This window comes from Tilletiaria anomala (assembly GCF_000711695.1).
Source record: "Tilletiaria anomala UBC 951 chromosome Unknown K437scaffold_107, whole genome shotgun sequence".
NCBI lineage: Eukaryota > Fungi > Basidiomycota > Exobasidiomycetes > Georgefischeriales > Tilletiariaceae > Tilletiaria > Tilletiaria anomala.
In genome coordinates this window covers 1-21,029 of record NW_013546915.1, presented here as the reverse complement: position 1 = coordinate 21,029, position 21,029 = coordinate 1, and the positions used below count along the sequence as shown (strand labels likewise).

The 21,029-nt window shown below is 58.3% G+C and overlaps 11 protein-coding genes and 2 non-coding genes across 13 annotated transcripts; 6 read left to right on the top strand and 7 right to left on the bottom strand.

Annotated features, from left to right (window-relative positions):
* Window positions 1-40: 40 nt before the first annotated feature.
* Window positions 41-1,353, top strand: K437DRAFT_259135 (SFT2-domain-containing protein). Its single transcript, XM_013385513.1, has 4 exons — window positions 41-498; window positions 584-727; window positions 783-857; window positions 921-1,353. Exons 1-4 carry the CDS (start codon window positions 260-262, stop codon window positions 1,114-1,116), a joined length of 654 nt encoding a protein of 217 aa, XP_013240967.1. The 5' UTR covers window positions 41-259; the 3' UTR covers window positions 1,117-1,353.
* K437DRAFT_239619 (uncharacterized protein) lies at window positions 1,134-2,449 on the bottom strand. Its single transcript, XM_013385512.1, has 3 exons — window positions 1,978-2,449; window positions 1,637-1,921; window positions 1,134-1,578 (listed from the first exon to the last, which is right to left on the bottom strand). Exons 1-3 carry the CDS (start codon window positions 2,341-2,343, stop codon window positions 1,225-1,227), a joined length of 1,005 nt encoding a protein of 334 aa, XP_013240966.1. The 5' UTR covers window positions 2,344-2,449; the 3' UTR covers window positions 1,134-1,224.
* A 258-nt stretch (window positions 2,450-2,707) lies between these two features.
* Window positions 2,708-3,751, top strand: K437DRAFT_296151 (uncharacterized protein; the record flags this gene model as incomplete). The annotated part of the gene is made up of 4 exons (XM_013385511.1): window positions 2,708-2,872; window positions 2,945-2,991; window positions 3,054-3,085; window positions 3,144-3,751. 4 exons carry the CDS (start codon window positions 2,708-2,710, stop codon window positions 3,749-3,751), a joined length of 852 nt encoding a protein of 283 aa, XP_013240965.1.
* A 580-nt stretch (window positions 3,752-4,331) lies between these two features.
* Window positions 4,332-4,431, bottom strand: K437DRAFT_t56. Its single transcript has one exon. It is a non-coding gene; the product is annotated as a tRNA-Met (tRNA).
* Window positions 4,432-4,501: 70 nt separating this feature from the next.
* Window positions 4,502-4,602, bottom strand: K437DRAFT_t55. The gene has a single exon. It is a non-coding gene; the product is annotated as a tRNA-Met (tRNA).
* A 1,186-nt stretch (window positions 4,603-5,788) lies between these two features.
* K437DRAFT_13322 (uncharacterized protein) lies at window positions 5,789-7,069 on the top strand. Its single transcript, XM_013385501.1, has 2 exons — window positions 5,789-6,237; window positions 6,546-7,069. The coding sequence occupies exons 1-2, from the start codon at window positions 6,032-6,034 to the stop codon at window positions 6,931-6,933; spliced, it is 594 nt and encodes a 197-aa protein (XP_013240955.1). The 5' UTR covers window positions 5,789-6,031; the 3' UTR covers window positions 6,934-7,069.
* A 1,311-nt stretch (window positions 7,070-8,380) lies between these two features.
* On the bottom strand, window positions 8,381-8,811 carry K437DRAFT_270342 (uncharacterized protein; the record flags this gene model as incomplete). The annotated part of the gene is made up of 2 exons (XM_013385510.1): window positions 8,381-8,622; window positions 8,688-8,811. 2 exons carry the CDS (start codon window positions 8,809-8,811, stop codon window positions 8,381-8,383), a joined length of 366 nt encoding a protein of 121 aa, XP_013240964.1.
* Window positions 8,812-9,142: 331 nt separating this feature from the next.
* Window positions 9,143-9,812, top strand: K437DRAFT_259127 (uncharacterized protein). The gene is made up of 2 exons (XM_013385509.1): window positions 9,143-9,290; window positions 9,395-9,812. The coding sequence occupies exons 1-2, from the start codon at window positions 9,197-9,199 to the stop codon at window positions 9,553-9,555; spliced, it is 255 nt and encodes an 84-aa protein (XP_013240963.1). The 5' UTR covers window positions 9,143-9,196; the 3' UTR covers window positions 9,556-9,812.
* On the bottom strand, window positions 9,787-12,238 carry K437DRAFT_296149 (FAD/NAD(P)-binding domain-containing protein). Its single transcript, XM_013385508.1, has 6 exons — window positions 11,792-12,238; window positions 11,365-11,655; window positions 11,169-11,285; window positions 10,698-11,086; window positions 10,187-10,629; window positions 9,787-10,101 (listed from the first exon to the last, which is right to left on the bottom strand). The coding sequence occupies exons 1-6, from the start codon at window positions 12,146-12,148 to the stop codon at window positions 9,908-9,910; spliced, it is 1,791 nt and encodes a 596-aa protein (XP_013240962.1). The 5' UTR covers window positions 12,149-12,238; the 3' UTR covers window positions 9,787-9,907.
* A 508-nt stretch (window positions 12,239-12,746) lies between these two features.
* K437DRAFT_279397 (Per1-domain-containing protein) lies at window positions 12,747-14,889 on the top strand (the record flags this gene model as incomplete). Its single annotated transcript, XM_013385507.1, has 3 exons — window positions 12,747-14,364; window positions 14,452-14,695; window positions 14,853-14,889. The coding sequence occupies 3 exons, from the start codon at window positions 12,747-12,749 to the stop codon at window positions 14,887-14,889; spliced, it is 1,899 nt and encodes a 632-aa protein (XP_013240961.1).
* Window positions 14,496-15,709, top strand: K437DRAFT_250827 (uncharacterized protein). The gene is made up of 2 exons (XM_013385506.1): window positions 14,496-15,604; window positions 15,679-15,709. Exon 1 carries the CDS (start codon window positions 14,934-14,936, stop codon window positions 15,318-15,320), a length of 387 nt encoding a protein of 128 aa, XP_013240960.1. The 5' UTR covers window positions 14,496-14,933; the 3' UTR covers window positions 15,321-15,604; window positions 15,679-15,709.
* A 614-nt stretch (window positions 15,710-16,323) lies between these two features.
* K437DRAFT_259126 (uncharacterized protein) lies at window positions 16,324-17,513 on the bottom strand. The gene has a single exon (XM_013385505.1). It carries the CDS (start codon window positions 17,068-17,070, stop codon window positions 16,447-16,449), a length of 624 nt encoding a protein of 207 aa, XP_013240959.1. The 5' UTR covers window positions 17,071-17,513; the 3' UTR covers window positions 16,324-16,446.
* Window positions 17,514-18,705: 1,192 nt separating this feature from the next.
* K437DRAFT_12957 (PLP-dependent transferase) lies at window positions 18,706-21,029 on the bottom strand. Its single transcript, XM_013385500.1, has 6 exons — window positions 20,804-21,029; window positions 20,540-20,696; window positions 20,021-20,450; window positions 19,674-19,906; window positions 19,288-19,588; window positions 18,706-19,210 (listed from the first exon to the last, which is right to left on the bottom strand). Exons 1-6 carry the CDS (start codon window positions 20,859-20,861, stop codon window positions 18,860-18,862), a joined length of 1,530 nt encoding a protein of 509 aa, XP_013240954.1. The 5' UTR covers window positions 20,862-21,029; the 3' UTR covers window positions 18,706-18,859.

The following is a 21,029-nucleotide window of genomic DNA, read 5'->3' as shown; positions in this document are numbered from 1 at the left end:
CTACTCCTCGCCCATAGAATAAACTGTAAAGAGGCAAGCACCGAAATAAAAGCTGGGCAGCGAACAAGATTGTCAATGGTGGTCGGACGTGGCCGCGGCGGAACTGCCGGCATACTGAGCCGAGCACCACTTGCGTTTTCAACCTCGGGCTCTTTCTCTCGCTGCTTGGTGCCTGTTGACCTTGTTCAATTCGAGAACGTTACCACGATGTTCGCGAGGCGGAGGCAAGCATCGAAGGGTCAGTGACATCAAAAACAACATGGCTGACTCGACAGAATCGACTTTTCGCTCGCATCTTTCGGGCTTTCGATGGGCGCAAGGACGGACGGACGACAGCCCCGCGGGGCGAGCAGCCGCCGCAACCACTACGACGAACACGGGAGGCGCAGGCAGCTATTTGTCGACCTTTTCGAATAGCATCTCCGGTTATGTGCCGCTACGGAGCAACAGCCGAACAGACGAGGAGGAGGCGTATCTCAGCTTGAGCAGATGGGAGCGGTGAGTCTCACCGACATACCAGCACGCTTCTACTTGGCGTTCATCGGTGTTTACAAGACATTCTCCTCATTTTGCGTTGTTGCAGGCTCTTAGGATTCTTTGCGTGTCTCATCGGATCAGCGATATGTTTTTTCTTTAGTTTCATCTTTCTCAACCCATTTTACTTGGCGATCAAGCCGCACAAGTTTGCGTTTGCCTTTTCCGCAGGAAGCATACTATTTATGTTCGGGTGCGTGTGCACGCCGCTTGTTGCACCCGCAAGTGCTGACCAGCACGATCTGCAGATTCTCCATTCTATCCGGGCCAGTGGCGCATTTCAAGCACCTCACGCAGCCACAGAGGCTTCCCTTTACCGCGGCGTGAGTAGGGCAATGCGGGCGTGATGACCTCCCTCACCGCTTATCAAACGCGCGCACTTGCAGATACTTTGCGTCCCTCGGGCTGACTCTCTATTTCGCGCTTGGCCCCAAATGGGTCCTGCCGACGATGGCGGCCGCAGCGGTGCAGATTGTTTCACTGGTTTTCTACCTCGCTGCGTACTTCCCTGGTGGGACAACGACGCTACGCTATGGAGGGAGCATACTCATCCGCGGCGGCACGAGCCTGCTGCCGATATGAGCGCCGAATCTGTTGTAGAAGCCTTTCATCATGCGTACAGTACAAGGATGCGAGCAAAGCGGTGTGCGCGAGATGCGCGATGCAGGAGCTCGATGAGAGAAAGGACGGCTATGAGCTCTCGCTAGCCGGATCGATGCCGTTGAGAGTGCCGTTCGAGTCCTTGCTGGAGCTGCCTGCGGCTCCATTTGGTTGCGCCAGCTGCCAAGCTGGGATGCTCGGCTTGACGGGCGGCGGGAGTGCGTACCCCTTGGCGGGAGACGCGCTGCCGCTGGATGATGCGGCGAGCGCATCGCTATCCTTGGATGCGCCATATGTTGGCGTGGATGTGCGCCCGATGGCGGGGATGCCGCTTGGCCCTGCAGCTGCAGCGCCGCGCGACACGAGCAGCGTCTTGAGCGACTTGAGCTCGGCTTGCACCTCGGCCAGCGATGATGTCTGTGCCTCGCGGTGCTTTTCGAACATCTGCAGATAAGGAACATCAGAATGCGCGTGGCTTCCGGCGTGGCATGCCAGCACTCACCTTCGGCATGCCATCCCTGATGCGGTCCACCTCTCGTTTCATGTCCGACATGTCGTCGTCGCGCTTCTTTTCGCCGTTGCGGACGAGCTTGACTGCATCCTCGACCTCCTTGAGGCTGGTCTCGACGAGCTCTTTCTGCGAGTCGAACCCGCTCTTGATGCCGGCCGACTCTTGCTCGAGTGCGGAGAGTTGTGCAGCTACCTCGTCGTACTTGGCTGTCAATGCTTCCAAGTCTGAATCGAGGATCGTCGCATTGGGTGGTTGCAGATGAGGGTACAGGTATTTCTAATGGCATGAAGCCGTCAGCCTTCGACCCACAGTTTCGCTTCCACACGACTCACCCGAGCAAGGTTGATGATACCATAGCCAATGGTCCCAGAGACAACAGCCATGATGAACCAGTCCCTCCAATCTCGGCCGAGCTGTTGTGCTTCCGGCGGGTATGGGAACCTGTAGGCGGGGTACGGACCTGGTGTGGTCCTCGCCACGACGCCGCCCCCAGCCTGCGCCATGGCGGCATCGATCTCGCTGGGAGAGAGGCCTTTTGACTCAAGAAAGGAGACTCTTTGCGAAAGTGGTGCGTTGCTGACTTTTGGGTCAGTGAGAAAAGCGACTGCGGAGGAGATAGCCTCGGGTCGCAGTGATCCGGCGTGCGGTGCGGGGCCTGCGCCTGGCATCGCCGCCGGAAAGCTGGATGCGTCCGACATGCTAGCAGCAGCAGTGGCCTGTGTTGGAGCCAAGGTCGCGAGTGGTTCCAAGCGTGTCTGTTTCGCAAGCAGAGCCGAGCGGCCGACGCTCTGAGATGAAGAGATGTTGGGAGGGATGGAAAGTAGCACTTGGTGTGCACTACGCGGTAAAGAGATTGGAGAACCGGTTCAATGCGCACGGCGCAGCCGGTGCCGCGGGGTGTGAGAACAAAAAGAAATGTGACCGGGGCGAAACATCACCCGAGTCTACGAGCTTATATTCGATTGGTATTGGCTACTGCTAGTCTCAGAGCCTTTGGGCATGCCGCTAGACGCTGTGCGCATTCCGAATACCACCCGTGCAAGTTCGGTGAGCGCCGCAGTCATGGCGAGCCAGGCGGTCTTCGAGCTGTTCGAGTCGTTCCGACTAGAGCTTCCTGAAAGCTCCCAACCTGGTCCATCTGCGCAGCCTCCATCCAATTCTTTGGACGGCTTCTTTTACATTCCCAATTTCATTTCCGATGAGGAGGAACGCTATTTGATGGACAAGGTACGTCGGTTGCTCTGCTCGTATGGAGAGTCTCGCTGAAAGAGGGCTGCCGGTGCGCATGCGGGCTTACAGGTTGCGACGGCGCCGCTCCCTAAGTGGAAGACGCTGCAGAATCGAAGGTAATCACAAGCAAAGGTTGGCTGCTGCACGCCTGACACTGACACTCCTCGTCCAACCGGAGCGGACGCGAACTCGGCAGGCTGCAATACTGGGGTGCGTCTCTCCAGCTACCACCACCGATGGTTGTGACTAAGCGATGTTGCTAGTGCAGGCGGGCAGGTGCAGCGAGAAACGTTGATCCCCGAGCCACTACCGTCGTTCCTGACGACGTACCCGCCACTGATACAACGAATCAAAGAGACGACTCCAGCTTTTGCTTCCAGCAAGCACGGCGAGCCAAATCACTGTCTGGTGAACGAGTACCTTCCCGGGCAGGGCATCATGCCGCACGAAGACGGTCGCGCTTACTTTCCTTGCGTCGCGACCATCAGCCTCGGCTCGCATACCCTGCTCGACATGTATCGATGGGCGCAGAACGATGTGCCGCCAGAGGGCGATCGCGGTGCGAGAGCACGCGAAGCGGAGCCTGTGTTTTCCATCTTGCAAGAACGCAGAAGCCTGCTTGTCACGACCGGTGCCGCGTATCATGACTACCTGCACGGCATCGCAGAACGGCATACAGATGCGCCCGAGCACCTCGCAAAGGTCGTCAACGTCGGGCGCCTTGCAGACAAGCGAATCGAGCGCGTCATCCACCGCGCAGCCGAGGGTAACGCACACGAATCGCTCGCCCGCCAGACCCGGCTCAGCTTGACGTTTCGCGATGTCGAAAGGGTCAGCAAAGGCTTGGGCGCCCTGCTCAGCAAAACGAAGCGATGATTATGTTTCCGCTTGATCTCGAGAAAGCGATGCCACCTTAGCTCAGGAAAGCGCCGCTGGCGTTTTGCAAATGTGTCAACATCAGCAAGCACAAGGCCAAATACAGCTACTATTTCGGAAGGCTCGGCGAGTGCACCATGTGATACTGGTACAATGTATGACGTGAATTCATATCTATGATTGATGCCGCGCCAACATGCTCAAGTTGTATCCTGCTTCCGCACGTGCCGGCTTCCCGTGCATGCAGGGTGATAGTTCCCTTTGCACCTCGGTCGAAACGCCAATTTGAACTTTGCGGGATGTGACCACAGGAAGAGTTGCAAACTGAGTGGCACTTGTATCCACTGACATTTTTGTCCTTTCTCCGGAACATCTCAAGTCAGCTATTAGCCAGTCTCCAGGCCCATTCCCGTCAAGTGCGTTGCACCCCTCGCAGTTGATTCCCTCATGGCCACCCCTTCAAGAAGGCTGGACAAAGAGAAATTTCTTGCGGCCCTGTACAGTTGCGACTGCATCGGTAAAGCTGCAGCATGCAAAGCGGTGAAGCCAAAAAAAATACCGACTTGCGTGAGGTAAAAAGTAGCGTCTCTCGGTCTTGATCCGAGGACATTTGGGTGCCACTTTCAAGTTAATACTTGAATTGTATGAGCCCAACACTCTACCGACTGAGTTAAGACGCTTACGAAGGAGCTTGCCAGTCTAATTAATATGTATGACTAGCTTGGTCCAGCACACGCCAAGAAAAAATATTAGCGTCTCTCGGTCTTGATCCGAGGACATTTGGGTAGCTACTCCAAGGATATCTTGCAGCATATATGAGCCCAACACTCTACCGACTGAGTTAAGACGCTGTAGATATAATAGAACCAAACGGAAGACCCATATCACCGCCGTTTATGATGACTGTAATTTACGTTTTACAAAGTTCTTCCATTTGTGGTGATCACTGAGAGATCTAAATCTTTCAAAGGAACCACCAGTACAGTCAAATACCGGAGCGCTGAAAAATCCGGCCTACATGGTATTCCGGGGAATTATGTAGCGGTACCCTTTAGTAACTTGCCCAGTGTTTCAGTGCTGCACTCCTGAAGCATCATCATTCATATGCCACCGAACTGGCAGTGAACATGTGTGATGTGAAAGAAGAGTGTTTAGTGTGCGGCCCGGCACGGCTTACGCCACCCAAGATAGTGGATGCATTGTGGGCCTTGGCTCCAAGTACTGACTGTCCTTTCATCCGAGCCTCCGCCCAAATTCAATTTCTATTGCTATCGCTTTCTCGTGTCACCGTCTTATGTAGTCTACAGCTAGTGCGCTTAATCGTTCTCAACTCTTTTGGCCTACGCTGCACGGCAGTTGTTACGTGAAATGGATGCATCGCATCTTTCGCTATCACTTCGAGCGTCTGATTGTGAAGTTGATACAAGGGTATGTCCCGCCGAGCGGATCCTACCGGGACCATGCCTATAGTGCCACGCACGGTGCCTTGTCAACGGTCATGTTCCCCGCTAGCAGTTCCAGCCGTGTTCTTATTCGGAAAGGACACTCTGTGTGTGCAGCGCCGGCGTCTGATCGTGTGCACCTGTAACCCAGTACCTTCGCTACAAAAGTGATTGTCAAGCTTCACTCTGTTGATGCCGAACATTCGCTAGCGGTAAGATACATTCTGCCTGCTTCAGCGCGCCGTTTGCAGACCGACGACTGACCTATCCTTTGTGCTGTGTGCAAGGGAAATTACCTCTTTTAATGCCCGCATTCTGGGCGCCTGGCACACATCAGACGGTTCGAACGAACAAGTCGAAAAGCATCAACTCGCCTTGCTCAGTTCTGTCCTTATCCAGAATGCACGTTCTAGCCTCTTCGTTTCCAAGACGCAATATGTATTGCAGGCTCACCAGAATGCAGGAGCAAAGGAAGAACGAACGACATCACTGACGCCGAGTCCATGGGTGAGTGACTGCAATTCGTACAGACCGGAACCAAAATTGTACGGGTCCTGCTGACGTCAATGTCGGACGTCAGCGATCTCGCCGCCGTGTCGCGTCGAGTGACGGCTTAGTAAGGCTCCAAGACAGCAGATGCAGAGGGTTGGAAAAGTCAGCCTGTTGTCATCGCACTGACGGACCGAACACGTGGCCGCAACGACTGCTCGGTAGCTCCGCAGCTTGGAGAATGAGCGCATGCCGCATACGCCCGGAGTGGGATCACGGCAAGACCACCTGCTCATAGTGGCTTGGTGCCCCAGCAAGACCAGGCAGGTCCGCTTCCTTCGCGTACAGCATGCATTTGCATGTGCATGCACCCCACATGACCTCACGAGCGCCGCGACTGGGAAGAGGCCATATGCATGCAAACGCATGTCTTGCGCAGAGGAAGCAAGTCCACGGTAAGCACGCTGCCTTGCGCAGCAGCATGACCACCACCACTACTACTACCATGACTACGACAACACCAGGTACCTTCACCATGCTACTAGAAACCATCATGTGGGTGCATAAGGCACGCTAAGATCGTCCATGCCGTTTGCTGCGGTGGGCCACACACCGCTAGGGACGCGGACCGGGCCGCCGGCAAGGGCTGCCATGCTCGCCACCACTGTAGGAGCAGGCAATCAGCATTGTCTCCCGTCGCTGACAGCTGCGAACACTGGCGGCAAATACGCTGACCAGATCTTCGACAGCTATGTCTGCCTGTTGCTGGAACAAGGCCGCGGTGAGAACGCTGCCTTGCACCCTCAGTGATCACTTCCGCCTGCATTGAATCGGACACACCTCTTTTTCCTCGGCCTCGCCAGTGCTCTGGGTGTCTGCTCCAAGGGGCAACATAATGCGTGTGTGAGGCGACGCTCCCGCCTTGGCCTCATCACCCGCGCATCTGCATGCGCACCAGGGCCGCTCCAGCTCGTCCGACGGCAAAAGAGTGTCGCTGTTGCAGGAGTCCCCCTGCATATACCACGCGGGTCAACTGGGCCAAGCCTTGAGCCATGCGGCGGTCCGTCTGCACTCTGCTTGCACGCTAGGGTCATCCCCGTGCCAGAGCTCGATGATAGAGGTATCTGTCTGCTTTGGCTGCCGGGCTACATGCAAAGGCCAAAGCACCAGCGGCGTTGCTGCTGCACTGATGGATTCAACTGTATCAAGACCAAGGGAACCCTAAGTTCTCCTGCATCCTGGTACCTTTGACTTGACCCCACCAAGTCTGCCGCTCCAAGCTGGAAAGCTCGGCGCGGTCAGCAACGCCCGCAGCGCAGGCGCAGCGCCATCATTTATACACATAGCGCTTGCCTACTTCCACCCTCGCGTGTTCATCGTCCATGATATCCTGTGTGCGCCAAGAGCAGACATGAGGCTGGCGAGTTGCCTTTGAACACAAATGATTCGTCTTGAGCGTCCAATCTCGTGCTTGGCAGCCCGAGTGAAAAAGAAATAAATACACCTGCGCCACCTACAGAGGATGACGGTGAAGATCAGTCGACGGCCATCAGATGATAGCGTGCAAGAGCAGGCGCCGGAATACTTGAGCAGCTTCGGAAGGATTGTTCAACTTGAAGCTTCGGATTGCAAGCTGCAGTCACTTTCTATGTATATAGCAAAAGCGGTGCATTACAGGTGCGCCAGATCGAACGACGATGCGCGGTAGCGCTTACGGCATGTCTTCGCCAAAGCCCAAACCATTTGCGGCGTCGCGTGCCACCATGGGAGCAGTCTCGGTAGGATCCGCTCGGCCAAATGTAGGCCCCGTCTAAGAAAAAAGCGAACAAACCGTGGGTCAGTACGACCCTCGGGAACAAAGTGTGTTGGTGAAAATCTCAGTTGGTGCTGTTGAAGGCGGACACATTTGTCAGCTGACAGCGTCGGGGATCGGTTTGCGTAAGACTCACGTGCATGAGAGCTAGGATCATCGCCCTGCGCGACTGCGCAAGGCTCACCATGCTCGAAAATGTCGGGAATCGAAATCATCATCAATGTGAGACGCAGTCGCAGCACTTACGTTCTCGAAAAGCTGCCTGCATCTGTCGACGGACACTTTGGTCAGCAGGCGAACACAGGAAGGGACATGTGTGAAAGAGATCATAGAGAAGATTGACAACGTCACGGGTCTGGAACAACGCGCGCCGTGGCAGCCGTTGGGTACTGCGTGGTGCAGCTCTTGGAGGTCGAGCCTCAGGAAGCAAACCAGCCTGCAAACGGCCCACATGTGCCTTTCCTCCCGCCGCCTCACAAGAGGTATCGTAGAATAGTCGGCCACATGTTAGCCGGCGCGGCAGAGGTGCTTGCAAGAGCGCAGCGCGCAGCACCCTTGGACGCACCGCGGTGCGGGGAACAGCGTGCGCTGCCCCTCGCAGGCGAAGCACAGACATCAGGGAATGGATGATAACTTTTGTAATCACCTCGTGTGGATTGTATGGATTAACACGTACCGGCCATAGGCTTGAACACACAAGTCCTGTAACGTAAGCCGTGCGCGTCAGCAAGAGTTCGGATTGAGATTTCTTCGAGGTAGAGCGTCATATAAAGGTAAGCTTGGTAGTTGTTGTCCTCAGCAGGGAAATCCCCGATCGGAAGCAGAACTGTATAATAATTGTGTAGAATCATCCAGAGGGACTCGGATCGGAGCTCACCTTTCGCTTTATGCAGCCTCCGCATATGCGGGGTCGACGAGGGGTGAGCGTCTCAGGTCCCACACGTCCTCGCTGCTTGACTGCAGGCGCTTGGCCGCGCTTTGCTCTGCGCGGCGCTCGATCCACACCTGCCGCCGCTCTTCGTTCGACATGCCTTTAAGGGTAAGGCAGAACTTGAAGTCGTCCAGCTTGTCCTTGCAGTCTTGAAAAGTGCCATAGCGGTAGAGCGCTCGAGCTTGAGGGCCGAGGGCTGTTGTGCAGAGCAGAAAACTGTCAGTCTGGGAACGTTGTAGATTAAACGGCGCCTTAGCTCACCAAAGCAGGTCGCCCACTTGTCGAAGAGGTTCATGCAAGACGGCATGTTGGCGAGGGGAAGCGCGGCTGCCTGCAAGATGCGCTCGTCCTGCACCGCCTCATTATATTTGCTGTTGTATTCCATGGCTGTCCAGCCTCTGCGGAGTCTGCCAGCGCTCACCGATAACTGCTCACATTCCTGATAAGCACCGCGGCAGATAGCGCTTGCGGTGGAAGGAAGAAGAAGAAGGAGTAGTGAAGGAGGAAGAGAAAGAAAAGAGGCACGAAAAGCAAAGAGCAAATTTAAGTCAAAACTTACAAGGTGCAAATTGCCGAGCCGCGAAGTATATGGTTAGGGTTGTTATGTTCTTGTAAATCGCGTCTCACTTCCCCAGCAAAGCCGACTCCATAGGGTGCTCCCCTTCAACCTCGGACTGCCTGCCACACTTATTCTCATGATAGACTTCATCTGGCAATGTCCACCTAGTTTGCACAACCCAGTCACAAGCTAGGCAAGCTCCGTCAGCACTATGGCTGTCGCAACAACTGTCCTGGGGTATGCCGGGCTCGGCTTCCTCACGCGCTGCTATGCGCTCGGCATCCAGAAGCGAAATGTCCTGGAGAGTGAGTGACCTCCCGCGCCGAATTGCTGACCCGGAGCCAGTGCGCGCAACGGTTGGATCCAGCTCGCTGATTACCATCGCTGACACTGGCGGCCTTCTTGGCAGACCTCGGCGGACATGCGATGCTTATGACCGTCTTTGGCGCCGCTGGATACTACTTGCACGGCGTTGAAGGGCGGCAAGCCGAGCTGATTCAGCAAAAGAAGGAGCAGATCCTCAAGAACCGGCAGCGCATGGCCGGCGAGGCACCTCAAGACGATGCATGAGTCGGCTGAGCAGCCCTTCTGCACGCAGCAGGCACCCCGCTCCATCTTGCGCTCCACAAGCCAAGGCCTCACCGGCGCGCCGCATAATCGCAGCGGCGAACCACGAGAAGGATGAGATAGGACCTCGCATGCAGGACGGCACTCGGAGCGCGAGTATGCAGACACCGGCCGTCGTAGATGCGCTCCAAGAAAGGCGCGGTACAGAGGACACTCGATTGTAGCATCGATATGTGAAAAAGTCACTGGCCGAGTCATGATTGTTGGATGGGTGTGACTACTTTTTCTATACTCTTACGATTGCTGCCTGTCAAGTTCACTGATGCTTACGTTGGCAGCACGGCAGCGGCGCGTATCAAAATCCCAGCTCCTCCCTCCTGAGCAGCGTACCGTTGGCCCGCCGCTGCTGGCGCCACGTGGGCAGCAAGCGCCATCCCTCGGGGCCCCTGGGCGCTCCGCCGCCCTTGCCGTCGCTCGCCTGCGTGAATGTAGCGTCCCACTCTGGCAGCGTGACATCCTCCGGCGGGACAAAGTGGCGCAGGAGACCGTCTGTGGTGGCAGGAAAAGAGAGGCAGAGATAGGAAGAAGCGTTAGGCTTGGTGTCTTCTGCACGCAAGCACGTCTGTGCGCTCACTTGTATACGCCGTGTCGCTCGGCGTGCCCATGTCGTGCAGCATGAGCGTGTCTGGTGGTGCCTCGGCCCCCCCGGGCGGCAGCGGAGATACCCAGCGCGCCGGGTCATTCGGTGGGAAGCGCGGGTCGAGCTTGGTGAGCGGTGGTGCACGGCCGGCCCAATGCTGCGCGAGGTAGCGCGCTTGGACTTGTGCAAACGGGAAGGGGACGATGCGTACAGGCGCGCCGAGGACGGCGAGCGAGCCGTCGAAGCGATAGCAAAGCTGCCAGTCGTCCAAGTTCGCCAGGGCCGGCGCCGTCGGCCATTGCCGCCGGAAGGGTGCATGCACCCGCGCGCGCAGCGCGGCTGCGTCTGCCGCTGTGAGTAGCTCGCGAGGCGGTGGCATCGGGACGAGCGGATGCGAGCAGAACGGCGGCTTGCTCTGGTCGAGGAATGGAAAGTCGCTGTGCAGGGAGGAAGGGCGTCAGCGCACTGCCATCGCAGCTCCCAACGACGCACTGCCGAGGCTTACTAGGCAAAGCCGGTTGCAAAGATGATCACATCGATCTGGTCAAGGACGCTTCCATCGACAAGGTAGATGCGTGCCGCGTCGATGCGCGCAATGCGCGGGACGACGCGGATGAGCCGGCTCCACGCGGGGCTCGCCGCATCGCGCGGGTCATAGTCGAGCGGCGGTGGTGCGTCAATGTCGATCACGCTCTGTGTCACACTCCCACCGTGCGCGAGCGTCCCCGCGCCGTTGCGCCATGCTTCCGTCGCTGCACGCATGTGCGCGGCGCCGTCGGCGCCGGCGTATGGAGGCTCAGCGGCTGTCGGCGCGGGGAGGACGCGCGCCGCGTTGCCGACAAGCTCGCGGCAGATGTCCATGCCGGACGACATGTTACCAAGCACGAGGACGTTCTATGGCGGGTAAATGAGGGCAGGAGTGAGCGGAGCGGCGGGAGAAAACAAAAAGCAAAAAATAACAAAGGGTCGCTCTGACCTTGCCCTTGTAGTCGTACGGCGTGCGGTACCAGGCGCTGTGCAGGACCTGACCAGTCCAGTTCCACAGGCCCGGGATGTACGGTATTGAAGGCGTATTGCAGCGGCCTGATGCGAGCTGGTGCAGCGTGGGGAGTTACTCGGTCAATGGCCTGGCACTTCTGCCGCGCTTGCTGAAAGGCGCGCTGGCGACGCACCACGATGTGATCAAACTCTTCGCGCCTGCGCTCGGGCGCTGGGTGCTCGCCGCTTGGATGACACTCAGCCGGCGCCTCACTCTCAACCACCCAGCGCGATGGGGACGAGGGCGCGTCGTCCTCCGCAGGCAGCCGGTAGACCTGCGCGACGCGCGTGTTCAGCCGGACGTCGACGCGGCTAGTGCCGAGGACGCGCTGCGCAAACTCCTCGAGGTAGGACTGCACGACGGCACGCGGCGGGAAGAGTGGCGTTCCCTCTGGAAACGGCGCGTCGCGGTACGCCATCAGGTCCTGCGGCATAGAGTCCCTTCCCGCCCCCCCAAAAGATGGGTGATGCACAAGTAGCGAAGCGGAAGGGATGGGAAGGGATGGGAAGGGCGCCCGTGAGCCCATGACTGACGGAGACGAGCGCCGGCACTAGACATACCGACGGAATGTTGGTTCGCAAGCCTTCGTACATGGGCCCCGGCGATCGGTGCTTGAGCTCGTATCCCCCTACTTCTTCATCGTCGTTTCCATATGCATGAGCTGGCGCCCAGGTGACGGCGGGCGTCCCGTGCGGGTCAAAGACGAGGCGGCAGGCGCCTGGATGGGGGTCGTACAGCCAGATTCCTCCGACGCGTGGGCGGCGCTCATAGAGCGTTACGGCGTACTGAATGCGCGGGCCCGCCTCAGCGTGTGCAGATGAGACGGCGCAGAACTCGTTCGCGGCGGCGAGGCCAGCGCTGCCTGCGCCGATAATGGCGACACGCTTCGCCTCTGTCTTTTTGTCTGCAGCGGGCATGCTGCTGGCTGGCAACGGTGCGAGGGCGGGACAAGGAACGAGCTGTTTCTGCCCCGTCCTTGTTGCCTTCGCTGCGCGAACATGCCTGGCCTCTTCCATGGCAAAGATGTTGGTGAAGCATGTGGATGAGTTAGACCTTCTAAAGTTGCTTACGTCAGCACACAAGGCTGGGTTTCCATGCCCCTCTTTCGACCCGTGTCAGTGTATATTTAATTTGTATGCATATTATATGTCAGTGTGTGTGAACTGCAGATTGCTTTAGGGTTAGGGGTTTGGCTTGACATGACACTGGTGCCGTGCAGTGCTGTTCTGGACTGTAAACTGTGTTATGCAATCCATAGTAACGTGGCGATGAGCACCCCAAGTTCTTTTCTTCAGCCCAGCCCAGGTGGCAGCGGTTCGCACCACAGTTCAGTTGCGGCAGCTGCTTCATCGGCACCCTCAGCGTCTAACAGAGAGCTTCGTCGTAGGGAGCGCGCACACACCAGCACATATGCGGGCATACATACAGCCAGACAGCCGTACAGAAGCTCACAGCTTGTACCCAGGGCCAGTCGCCGCCGAAAGCGCAATGACGCTCCCGCAGCTCATGCACCAGATGCACGTCCCCGCCCAGCTCCCCACCTACGACCAGAAGCAGTGGGGGCGCGGGCGGCGGCGACTTCAAGGCAGCGACGATGAAGACGGCGATGGCGATGGCCAGCAGGCCGTGCATCTTTGCCCATCCTCGCCCAGCTCAAGCTCGACCTTCCATTTGCAGCACCCATCCGCAAAGGCACCGCCGCGCCGCAACGGCGGGCATCGCAGCAGCAAGGGAAAGGCTGCCGCCTGGCTCTCCGCGGGATGTTTCTGCCTGGCGGCGCTCGTGTGCTGCGCCGCCGTGCCCGGCGCGCTGGCGTCCGAGGGGGACCGCTCCCTCGAGTACATCTCGTGCGTCAAGTCACGCTTCAACGACGTCTGTGGCCCGGACGGCGTCGACGACGGCTTCACCGGCCGCCCCGAGCCTGAGATACACCCGGACTCGACATGGCTGCCATGGATCCTGCGCGTTACGCGCTGGGACTGTCTCGACGACACCAAGTACCACTGCACGCACAAGGTCACCAACGACGCCGCGCGCCACGTCCAGCTGCTCCGCCAGCAGGTCCACGATAGCGTTCGCCTCGCCTCGGGCGCCCAGACTGTTCCGTCAGCCGTGCTGCGAAAGCGTGAAAAGGAACTCTTCGATGCCGAGCTGGCGAAGCTGCCGCCCGTACAGAAGCAGATGGTCCAATTCTACGGCAAGTGGGTCTTTGTCCGCCTCTGTGGTGCCCAGGAGCCGCTCTCCGCCCTGGCCAGTCTGCTCAACCTTTGGGTACACGCCGCGGCACTCCTCAAGATCCGTCGCCAGATCCCTGATGTCTTTCCGCTCAAGCTCGTCTACATCTCTCACGCGCTCATCAGCATTAATGCATGGACCTGGAGCGCTGTTTTCCACACGCGCGACAAGCCCTTGACCGAGAAGATGGACTACTTTTCCGCCGCCAGCGTCCTCCTCTCCGCCCTTTTCTTCACCGCCTGCCGCCTCTTCCGCCTCGCGCCGTGCACCCGTCCGTTTGTCACACTGCTCCGCGCTATGGCTGCCGCGTTCACACTTCACGTGCTCTACCTCTCCTTTGCCCACTTCGACTACGGCTACAACATGACCGCCAATGTGCTCGTCGGCCTCGCCCACGTCACCCTCTGGGCCGTCTTCAGCGTCCGCCCCGCCGTCTTTAGTGGCATCGACCCGCGCGGCGACCGCTTCAGCTCGGCGCGTTCCGCCATGCGCGCCAGCAAGCCGCGCAGCGCTATCGTCTCCACCGCCGCTGCCAACGCGTCCAGCAGTGCCATGTCAATGCACCACCACCACGTTACTGCTACCACCACCTCCAGCAGCAGCTCGCATCCGGGCTCGGATGCGCACTCGCACTCGCATTCACCGCCCGCGCCTGTGTCCTCCTCTCTGGCGGCGCACCGCCTCGCGACGCCCGAGTCGCGGCGCATGCTGCAGATGCTTCTGCTCGGCACGGTCGCTGCGACGCTGCTTGAGCTGCTTGACTTTCCGCCGCTGTGGCGCTTTGTCGACGCGCACGCTCTCTGGCACCTTGCCACCGTGCCCCTGACGTACGCCTGGTACGACTGGCTCATCAACGATGCGCGCGCGTGTGTCGGCAGCGGCTGGTGGATCGGCGACGGTGCGCTCGCCTTCGACATCAGCCGCGCCGCCGCGAGCAGGGCCAGCAGCGTCGCGCGCGCGCTCCTCCCACCCGCCGCGAGCGCAGGCGTCGAGAAAGTTGTCACGCGCGTCGAGCCGCTGCTGGACAAGCTGCGCGTGCTCCTTGCCACGATCCTCCGCGGCCGTGCCGACGCGCAGTACTTTGAGCGCATCGACATTGGCGTGGTGTCCAGTAAGTTCAGCGAACTCGCCGAGCGCGCCGGTTTCGCCAGCGCGAGTCGCGCCGGCATAAGAGGGGAGGCAGATGCATCAGCGGAAGGAGGCGCTTGCGCCGGTGCCGGCGCAGCGGGGTTACCAGCAGCTTGCGCAGGCTCGTGCCCCGGCAGCATCGGCAGCTACAGCCATCGAAACACGCTCAGTCAGACCAGCACAGGCAGCCATGCGTCTCTGCGGGCGATACCACTGACCAGCGTCGGGCAGGAAAAGGTAAGAGTGCAGACTGTATAGGGTCGCTGCACGGCTTGGGCTCGGAGAAGGGGGTTAGGGGGAGCAGCCAGCGACACTTGGCGGAGCAAGTAGTTTGTAGCCATGGCTGCTCTCGCTGGAAGCAAGCGCGGCATAGAAGCCGCATCACACCACATGTTGAACAGACGATGGACGAAACATTCACACGCGGAAACCTTTTGCAATTCACAACGCGGAGCTGGACTGCTTGCTTTTTTCTTTTCCTTCTTCTTGGAATCGATGCTTTCAAATACGAACTGGCCGACGACAGGTAACACGCTGTGGGCCACGTTGACCGCGCAAACATCCAGCTACCGCGCGCCTCGTTTGGCAGCCGGCTTGCGAATCCTCAAAGCGAGATATGGGACCCTTCGATTCATACCGTTATTCGCAGCACATTATAGAAATACATCTGATAAAAGACCAAAATCAGGGCCATGCGCAACCAAGAAGCAGCAAAGCCAAGAGTAAGAGAGGTGCCACGCGATTGGCTCAAAGGGATATTTTTGCGTCCACGGCGACCCACAAGATGAACCTGAACATGATCGTCGAAGTACCGCTGTATCTGAGGTACTCGATGCAATCGCTTTCGGGCACGGCACGCTGCCAAGCTTGGAGGAGCAAGCTTAGAAGCCTACTCTGACAGGTTACCGCCTCTCCTCCTGCCGGAGCACGGAAGGACACGCCTCGCAAAGCCCTGCATTGGAAACATGCAAGCTCAACCTCAGGCGTGTGGACAACAGACGAGGCGTAAGGTGGCTCACTGACTTGACCAGCAGCTGGAAAGCAGAAGTCTCATAGTTGACCCTTTGTGCCCACTTTCTGGAAGTGCGGGCAGTTTTCGCATAGAGTAGCCCTGCATCGCCATCCAGACTCCGTTGAGGAACGCAGCGATGGTCAGTCTGGCCACAAAAGACCGGCACTGTCGCCACGATCAGCAGAGACTGCATCTCTCTGCGGTGGCGACGCCGAGGTAGACATGGGCGAGCCACTTAAAAAGTACCTGCGGCGGAGTGGAGGCCGATGCTCCAGTATGCAATGACGGCAAAGACGCAGGTGCATATGAGGAGAAAGTGAAGCGTGAGGATCATCTGCGCGACGGTGACTGCACCTGGACTGTAGAGATTATTCTTGCGCTTGCGCACGTAGACAGACCACTCCTCTAGAAAGGCAAGAATGCCCGCAACGCTCTGAGAAGAAATCCGTCCAAAGCCAGCTCGGACATGGTCATCACGCCGAAGCCGGGCACCTACCATGGAGCTCAGGAAAGCCACCGCAAAAATAGACATATAAGCGGTCGTTGTTGCATGAACCCGTGAGGCGATGAGAAAGAGATGCGGCAGGATTTCAGCGTGCACTCTGTCTCCCTCACCATACGGTTGCCTGTCTGGGGCAAGTTGATCCAACCAACGCGAGCATCGCACCCCTATCACAGCACATCCCAAACGGTACACCGTATGTCAGGATATTCCGATTGTAATTGATCAAGTTGCGTTGGGTCAGGAACGTGACTTGCGCAAGGACTTTGCTAGGAGAGTGCATAACCCTCGTCAAAGAACCATCAAGAGAGTGTTCACTATGAGCGGGAACGGTCAGCTTAAAGTGACTCTGCATGCCTCTGCCATGCCAGAGCAAAAGAATTCTGGGTGCCCCTTTTGATGACTCGGTCGGCCGCAGCAATGTGCTCGCAGTCCGCTCCGGACTGGCCGATATCGGCCTTGATGATCCTCATCATGTGATTCGCCGGATAGGTGTGAGATGGGCAGAGATGGTCCAAGTCACTAAAATACGGCGCCACTTCGCTTGGCTTGCCGTAGAACATGATCTTCCCGCTTGCGAGTAGGAGTGTCGAGTCAAAGAGCGAAAATGTATGCCACGCGGGTGAGTACATGGTCACAATAACGATAATGCCTTTCTGCTGAGCGACGCGCTTGATCGCCGGCATGGCCTCGAATCCTGAAGCTGAATTCAACCCCGAGATGGGCTCATCGAGGAAAAGCCGCTGAGGACACGCGACAAAGCCATTTGCGACGGTGGGACAGCGCTTCTGACCACTCGAAATTCCACGAGAGTTAGGCATGCCGATGCGATTGCCGGCGACGCCTAAAATACCTGGATTCGCAACGGTCTCATTCGTGAGCTGGAAAGCCTGCGCTAATGCCAGAGTTGAAGAGCGAGAGTCGTACAGTCTCTTTGAAGGCGAGCACGTCCAGTAGAGCATCTTCTTGCGCGATATGCGAAGAGGGCTGTGGAATGTCAGAAGCCTCAACTTCGTCTGAGCTATTGATGGACGATGTGCCGCCCAACATGGCCTTACGCCCCGCGAGTAGATCTGCAAAGTTCCATGGTAAAAGAACCGTTCTCGACTGGCTTGGATTTTGGAATTTGAGTCTCGAATTGATGGTCGTTCGTGGCAAGAACTTTGTCGATAAATCAGGAGTCAAATGCAGCATAGGCTTGTCAAAAGGGGTGTTGTATCGTCGTCCAGATCAATATGTTGACGAGGTCAAGGTTAAGGAGGCAACGGTGACCAAAGTCTCTGCAATGGTGCATGCGCTGCTCCGCCGGGGGCCTCCGGATAAAATAAGCCGGCAGTTCTAGGATAGAAACGACGAAGTCACCAAAATGCCAGTGAGGGTTTGAGCTGCATGCTATTTAATCTATGTCCACTGGCTTGCAAGTCTCCATTCTCGATGCAACAGGCCAGCAAGCCGCCTCGATGGACCATTTGCTCCGTCGAGGAGAACTAGGTAGGCACACGCGGTTGATATGTATGGCGTAAATATGGCCTAGGGGATGCTTTACGCGTATCAAGCTCACTGTTGCTACTCCCCACCCTCTCATAGCCTAAAGGTGTTGGTCCAAGCAAAGCTTAACGCCCCATGTTTATGGCCTCTCAGCGCTGTAACTGATCAAATATGGCATCCACGCCAAAGTGAGAAACGAGCCGAAGCTAAATGGAATGCCGTTCCTGTCGCGAAGGCAAGCATAAATGCGCTGATACGCCTCCACCTACGGTCCTGTTTAGCCGACACCCACCGCAAGGAGGGGATGCTCTGGAAGGTTGCCTACGCCTGATGTAGGGGGCGGATTTGGTCAGAGAGGCACTTTGTAGCAGGTGCAAGACTGGTAGTCACACATGAACTTGGGTACCGAAGGCAAAACGTGCAAGGCCTAGAAAGAGATCTCGTTCAGCCGACGATCGAGCTTTTGGGGGGAACACGACCAGGAAGCGCAAGCAGTCGATGCGCAGCACATGCTGATTCGCGCTGACACTTGAGCATCAATCATCAATCAACCAGCTGCTCACTCCGGATGATTTCAGAACTTCAACATGTCGGAATTTTTGCCCGATCTCGTCACACCCATTGCTAGTGCTGCAGCTGTCCCTTCCCCCCTATTTGCAAATCGAGCTGGAAATGTCGGTCGACACACCGTCCTGAGGGCTAGCCAGTCGGCCGACTCAATCAAGGATATGCTCCGAAACGACAAGCTGCGGCAGACATTTGCGACGCACGATGCGCTGCCCGCCAGCCACTCGCCCGTTCGCAAGCAGCAGCAGCGTGGGGCTACACCGTTGCCGCGACTGCCATGTAGACCGAACTGGGTGACCAAGCCGCTGCCGCTGCCACGGGTTTTGGAGCGGCGGCAAGCGCTACAAGCACCAGCTTTTCCGCGCCACAATTCCACACTGACGGCGTGATCCGGCGCCACTGTGTGGTCATGAGTAACCTGAGGACGGCGCGGTATGGGCTCGAAGCGATCGCACCGCTGTCCCTTCACGGTCAAGATGGCCGGGGAGATGGACGCGTACCGCAAGCTGGTCGAGAGCACTGGGCCTGTCGGCTTACTGTATCATACATGGTAGATGGTATACGTGCCGTCTTCCGCTTTACTCCTCTTCCATCTCGACTCGTTCGTTCCTATGTGGCAGGTATCTGACAGGACCCACGCGCACGGCAGCCTGCTGCCAGAGGGCGGTGTCGAAGAGCGACGACAACCAGTCGCGGTCAGCAGCAGCAAGCGGAGCACGCCGCTGCGATCTGGAGACGTGCCAACCCTTCGTGGATGGCCGAATCGTGGTCGGCTGCCGGGGCGCGTGAGCCGGTGCAAGCGGAGATGATGCCGCAGAGGATAGCGCCGGTGCCTAGGCGGGCGCCGCTGTGGGCACCTTCCGCGCAGGCAGAAGTAGCGGCGGCGGCATCGCCGCCTGCTTCTCCGACAGCGCGCAGCGCCCTTTCGAGGCGCGCTAGACCCTCCTCGAGCGCGGGGCGCTCGAGCGAGAAGGTGATGCGGAAGGTGCCCGTCTTGGGGTGGTGATAGTTGAATCCAGGGGTCAATGCGACGCCGTGGTCGAGGAACTGGGGAGCATGTCGCAGCGCGAGAAGGGGTCAGCAAGGGGAAAAAGAAGATAGCGCGCGCTCGCACGCTCGCTCACCTTGGCCCAGAGCGCCGTCTCGCTCTCCTCACAGTTGAGCTTTGTCCCGTCGAGCGTCGTAGGAAGGAAGGGTGCAAGGTCGACAAGCATAAAGTGCCCGGCGTTGCTGGGCGTGTACGCGATGCCCATGCGCATGCACCACGCCTTGCATGTCTCGTACGCGTCGGACAGACGCTGCCGGTTCGTCTCGATGAACCACGGCAGGAAGGCGTCGTCGTGCAGCAGTGCGCTCCACAGTGCGTCCGCCGCGGAGCTGACCATGGCAAGCTTGGCGGTCGCCTTCATGGCGCGGATCAGGGAGCTGTTCAGGCGCGCCGTGCATCGGGAGGGAGGGAGGAAAGCGGGTGAGCAAGGTGCAAATTGCAGACGGAGGCTGCGTCGCTCACTCGTTATGCTGGCACACGAGCGTGCCTACACGTAGGCCGTTGCTCGTAAAGTCCTTCGACGCGCTGCTAACGATGACGATGCGCGCCGGGTCGACGCCGGCGTCGTTCTTCCAATCGATGGACAACGCAGAGATAAAGGGCGCAGGCGCAGAGTTGTCGCTCGTCGGGAAGACGGACAGCGCGTAGATCTCATCGACGACGAGGAACAGGTTGTTCTTTTCGCAGAAGCGTCCCTGCATTGCGCCAGAATGGGGAGGGGAACATGTCGTTCGACGTTAGAGCAGCCAACGCAAAGAATAGAAGGGAGAGAGACCTGCGGGTGCGGGTGGGAAGGACGCAAGACGCACATACTCGAGCATGGCCTCACGGTCGTAGCAGCGTCCGACCGGGTTGCACGGTTGGTTGAGCAGGACGGCGCGTACGCGCGTGCCATTGCGCGCGGCGGCATCGAGCGCGGACTGGAAGCCTCTCAGCGCGGTGGGGCCCTCGAAGGAGCCGCGCTCGGCGCCATCGCCCATGTCCGAGTAGACGGGCAGGCAGCGGACGTTGGCACGCGTGGCGAGGTCCGCGTCGAAGCCGTTGTAGTACGGTGCAGCGGCGAGGAAGGCGTCGCCAGCATCGGCGAGGTGCTCGGCGAGCTGGTCAAGCAGGCTGCCGCAGCCGGGTGCGGTGATAATGTGTTCCGGGCGCACCGGCTCATGCGGGCTCCAATAGTCCGAATTGTACAGCTTGCAGATCGCCGCGAAAAGCCGTGTTGAGCCGAACAGCGAGCTCCCGCTGCGCGACGGTGTTTGTTTTTTTGCGTAAGCGCACGCGGACCAAAACAAACAAAGCCCAAGGTGAATGAAGAAAATTTCTGCGCTCACTAGGTCAGATCCTCGGGAACGAGCTGGAGGTGGGAGTTGAAGTACCGTAGAAGGTCGTCGGACATGAGTGAGTTGTTGGCGATGCCCATGTTGACGAAACGGCCTTTGCGCGTCACCGGGTTGTACGGGTTCTGCAGCAGGTCTTCGAAGATCGACCCTGCGAGCAGTAGCAGGTGCGTCATAGGGAGAGAAGAGGGTGGTGTGCTACCCGTCAGCAACTCTCTCTGTCTACCGGCCGTCTCGACTATAGACATGGACACGCACAGAACGGAGTTACGGTAGCAGCATGGACTGCGCCGCGCGTGGACAACGTCGGAGGCATGGTTTCTTTTTCCTGTTTCCTTTTCCCGTTCCCTTTGCTGGAGCCGAATGCGAGCTGTAGAAGAATCCCTGATGCGACTCTTCCGCGATGATCAAGAGGTGATGATGGGGTTGCGATGCAGGTCAGCTGCAGGAGGAGACTGAGAACAGCAGAGATGCGCTATACGGG

Coding starts and splice junctions, on each gene's coding strand:
- K437DRAFT_259127 (XM_013385509.1), top strand. CDS start 9,197: ATGGCTGTCGCAACAACTGTCCTGGGGTATGCCGGGCTCGGCTTCCTC. Junction 9,291..9,394: donor GAAGCGAAATGTCCTGGAGA/GTGAGTGACCTC, acceptor CCTTCTTGGCAG/ACCTCGGCGGACATGCGATG.
- K437DRAFT_259126 (XM_013385505.1), bottom strand. CDS start 17,070: ATGCTCTACTGGACGTGCTCGCCTTCAAAGAGACTGTACGACTCTCGC.
- K437DRAFT_12957 (XM_013385500.1), bottom strand. CDS start 20,861: ATGCCTCCGACGTTGTCCACGCGCGGCGCAGTCCATGCTGCTACCGTA. Junction 20,697..20,803: donor TGCTACCGTAACTCCGTTCT/GTGCGTGTCCAT, acceptor TACTGCTCGCAG/GGTCGATCTTCGAAGACCTG. Junction 19,907..20,020: donor GTGAGGCCATGCTCGAGTAT/GTGCGTCTTGCG, acceptor GGCGCAATGCAG/GGACGCTTCTGCGAAAAGAA.
- K437DRAFT_259135 (XM_013385513.1), top strand. CDS start 260: ATGGCTGACTCGACAGAATCGACTTTTCGCTCGCATCTTTCGGGCTTT. Junction 499..583: donor AGCTTGAGCAGATGGGAGCG/GTGAGTCTCACC, acceptor GCGTTGTTGCAG/GCTCTTAGGATTCTTTGCGT. Junction 728..782: donor AGCATACTATTTATGTTCGG/GTGCGTGTGCAC, acceptor CACGATCTGCAG/ATTCTCCATTCTATCCGGGC.
- K437DRAFT_296149 (XM_013385508.1), bottom strand. CDS start 12,148: ATGCCCGCTGCAGACAAAAAGACAGAGGCGAAGCGTGTCGCCATTATC. Junction 11,656..11,791: donor TGCGAACCAACATTCCGTCG/GTATGTCTAGTG, acceptor TCTATGCCGCAG/GACCTGATGGCGTACCGCGA. Junction 11,087..11,168: donor CGTACGACTACAAGGGCAAG/GTCAGAGCGACC, acceptor TACCCGCCATAG/AACGTCCTCGTGCTTGGTAA.
- K437DRAFT_13322 (XM_013385501.1), top strand. CDS start 6,032: ATGCATTTGCATGTGCATGCACCCCACATGACCTCACGAGCGCCGCGA. Junction 6,238..6,545: donor ATGCTACTAGAAACCATCAT/GTGGGTGCATAA, acceptor CGGCCTCGCCAG/TGCTCTGGGTGTCTGCTCCA.
- K437DRAFT_239619 (XM_013385512.1), bottom strand. CDS start 2,343: ATGTCGGACGCATCCAGCTTTCCGGCGGCGATGCCAGGCGCAGGCCCC. Junction 1,922..1,977: donor GTATCATCAACCTTGCTCGG/GTGAGTCGTGTG, acceptor TCATGCCATTAG/AAATACCTGTACCCTCATCT. Junction 1,579..1,636: donor TCAGGGATGGCATGCCGAAG/GTGAGTGCTGGC, acceptor CCTTATCTGCAG/ATGTTCGAAAAGCACCGCGA.
- K437DRAFT_250827 (XM_013385506.1), top strand. CDS start 14,934: ATGGCTGCTCTCGCTGGAAGCAAGCGCGGCATAGAAGCCGCATCACAC.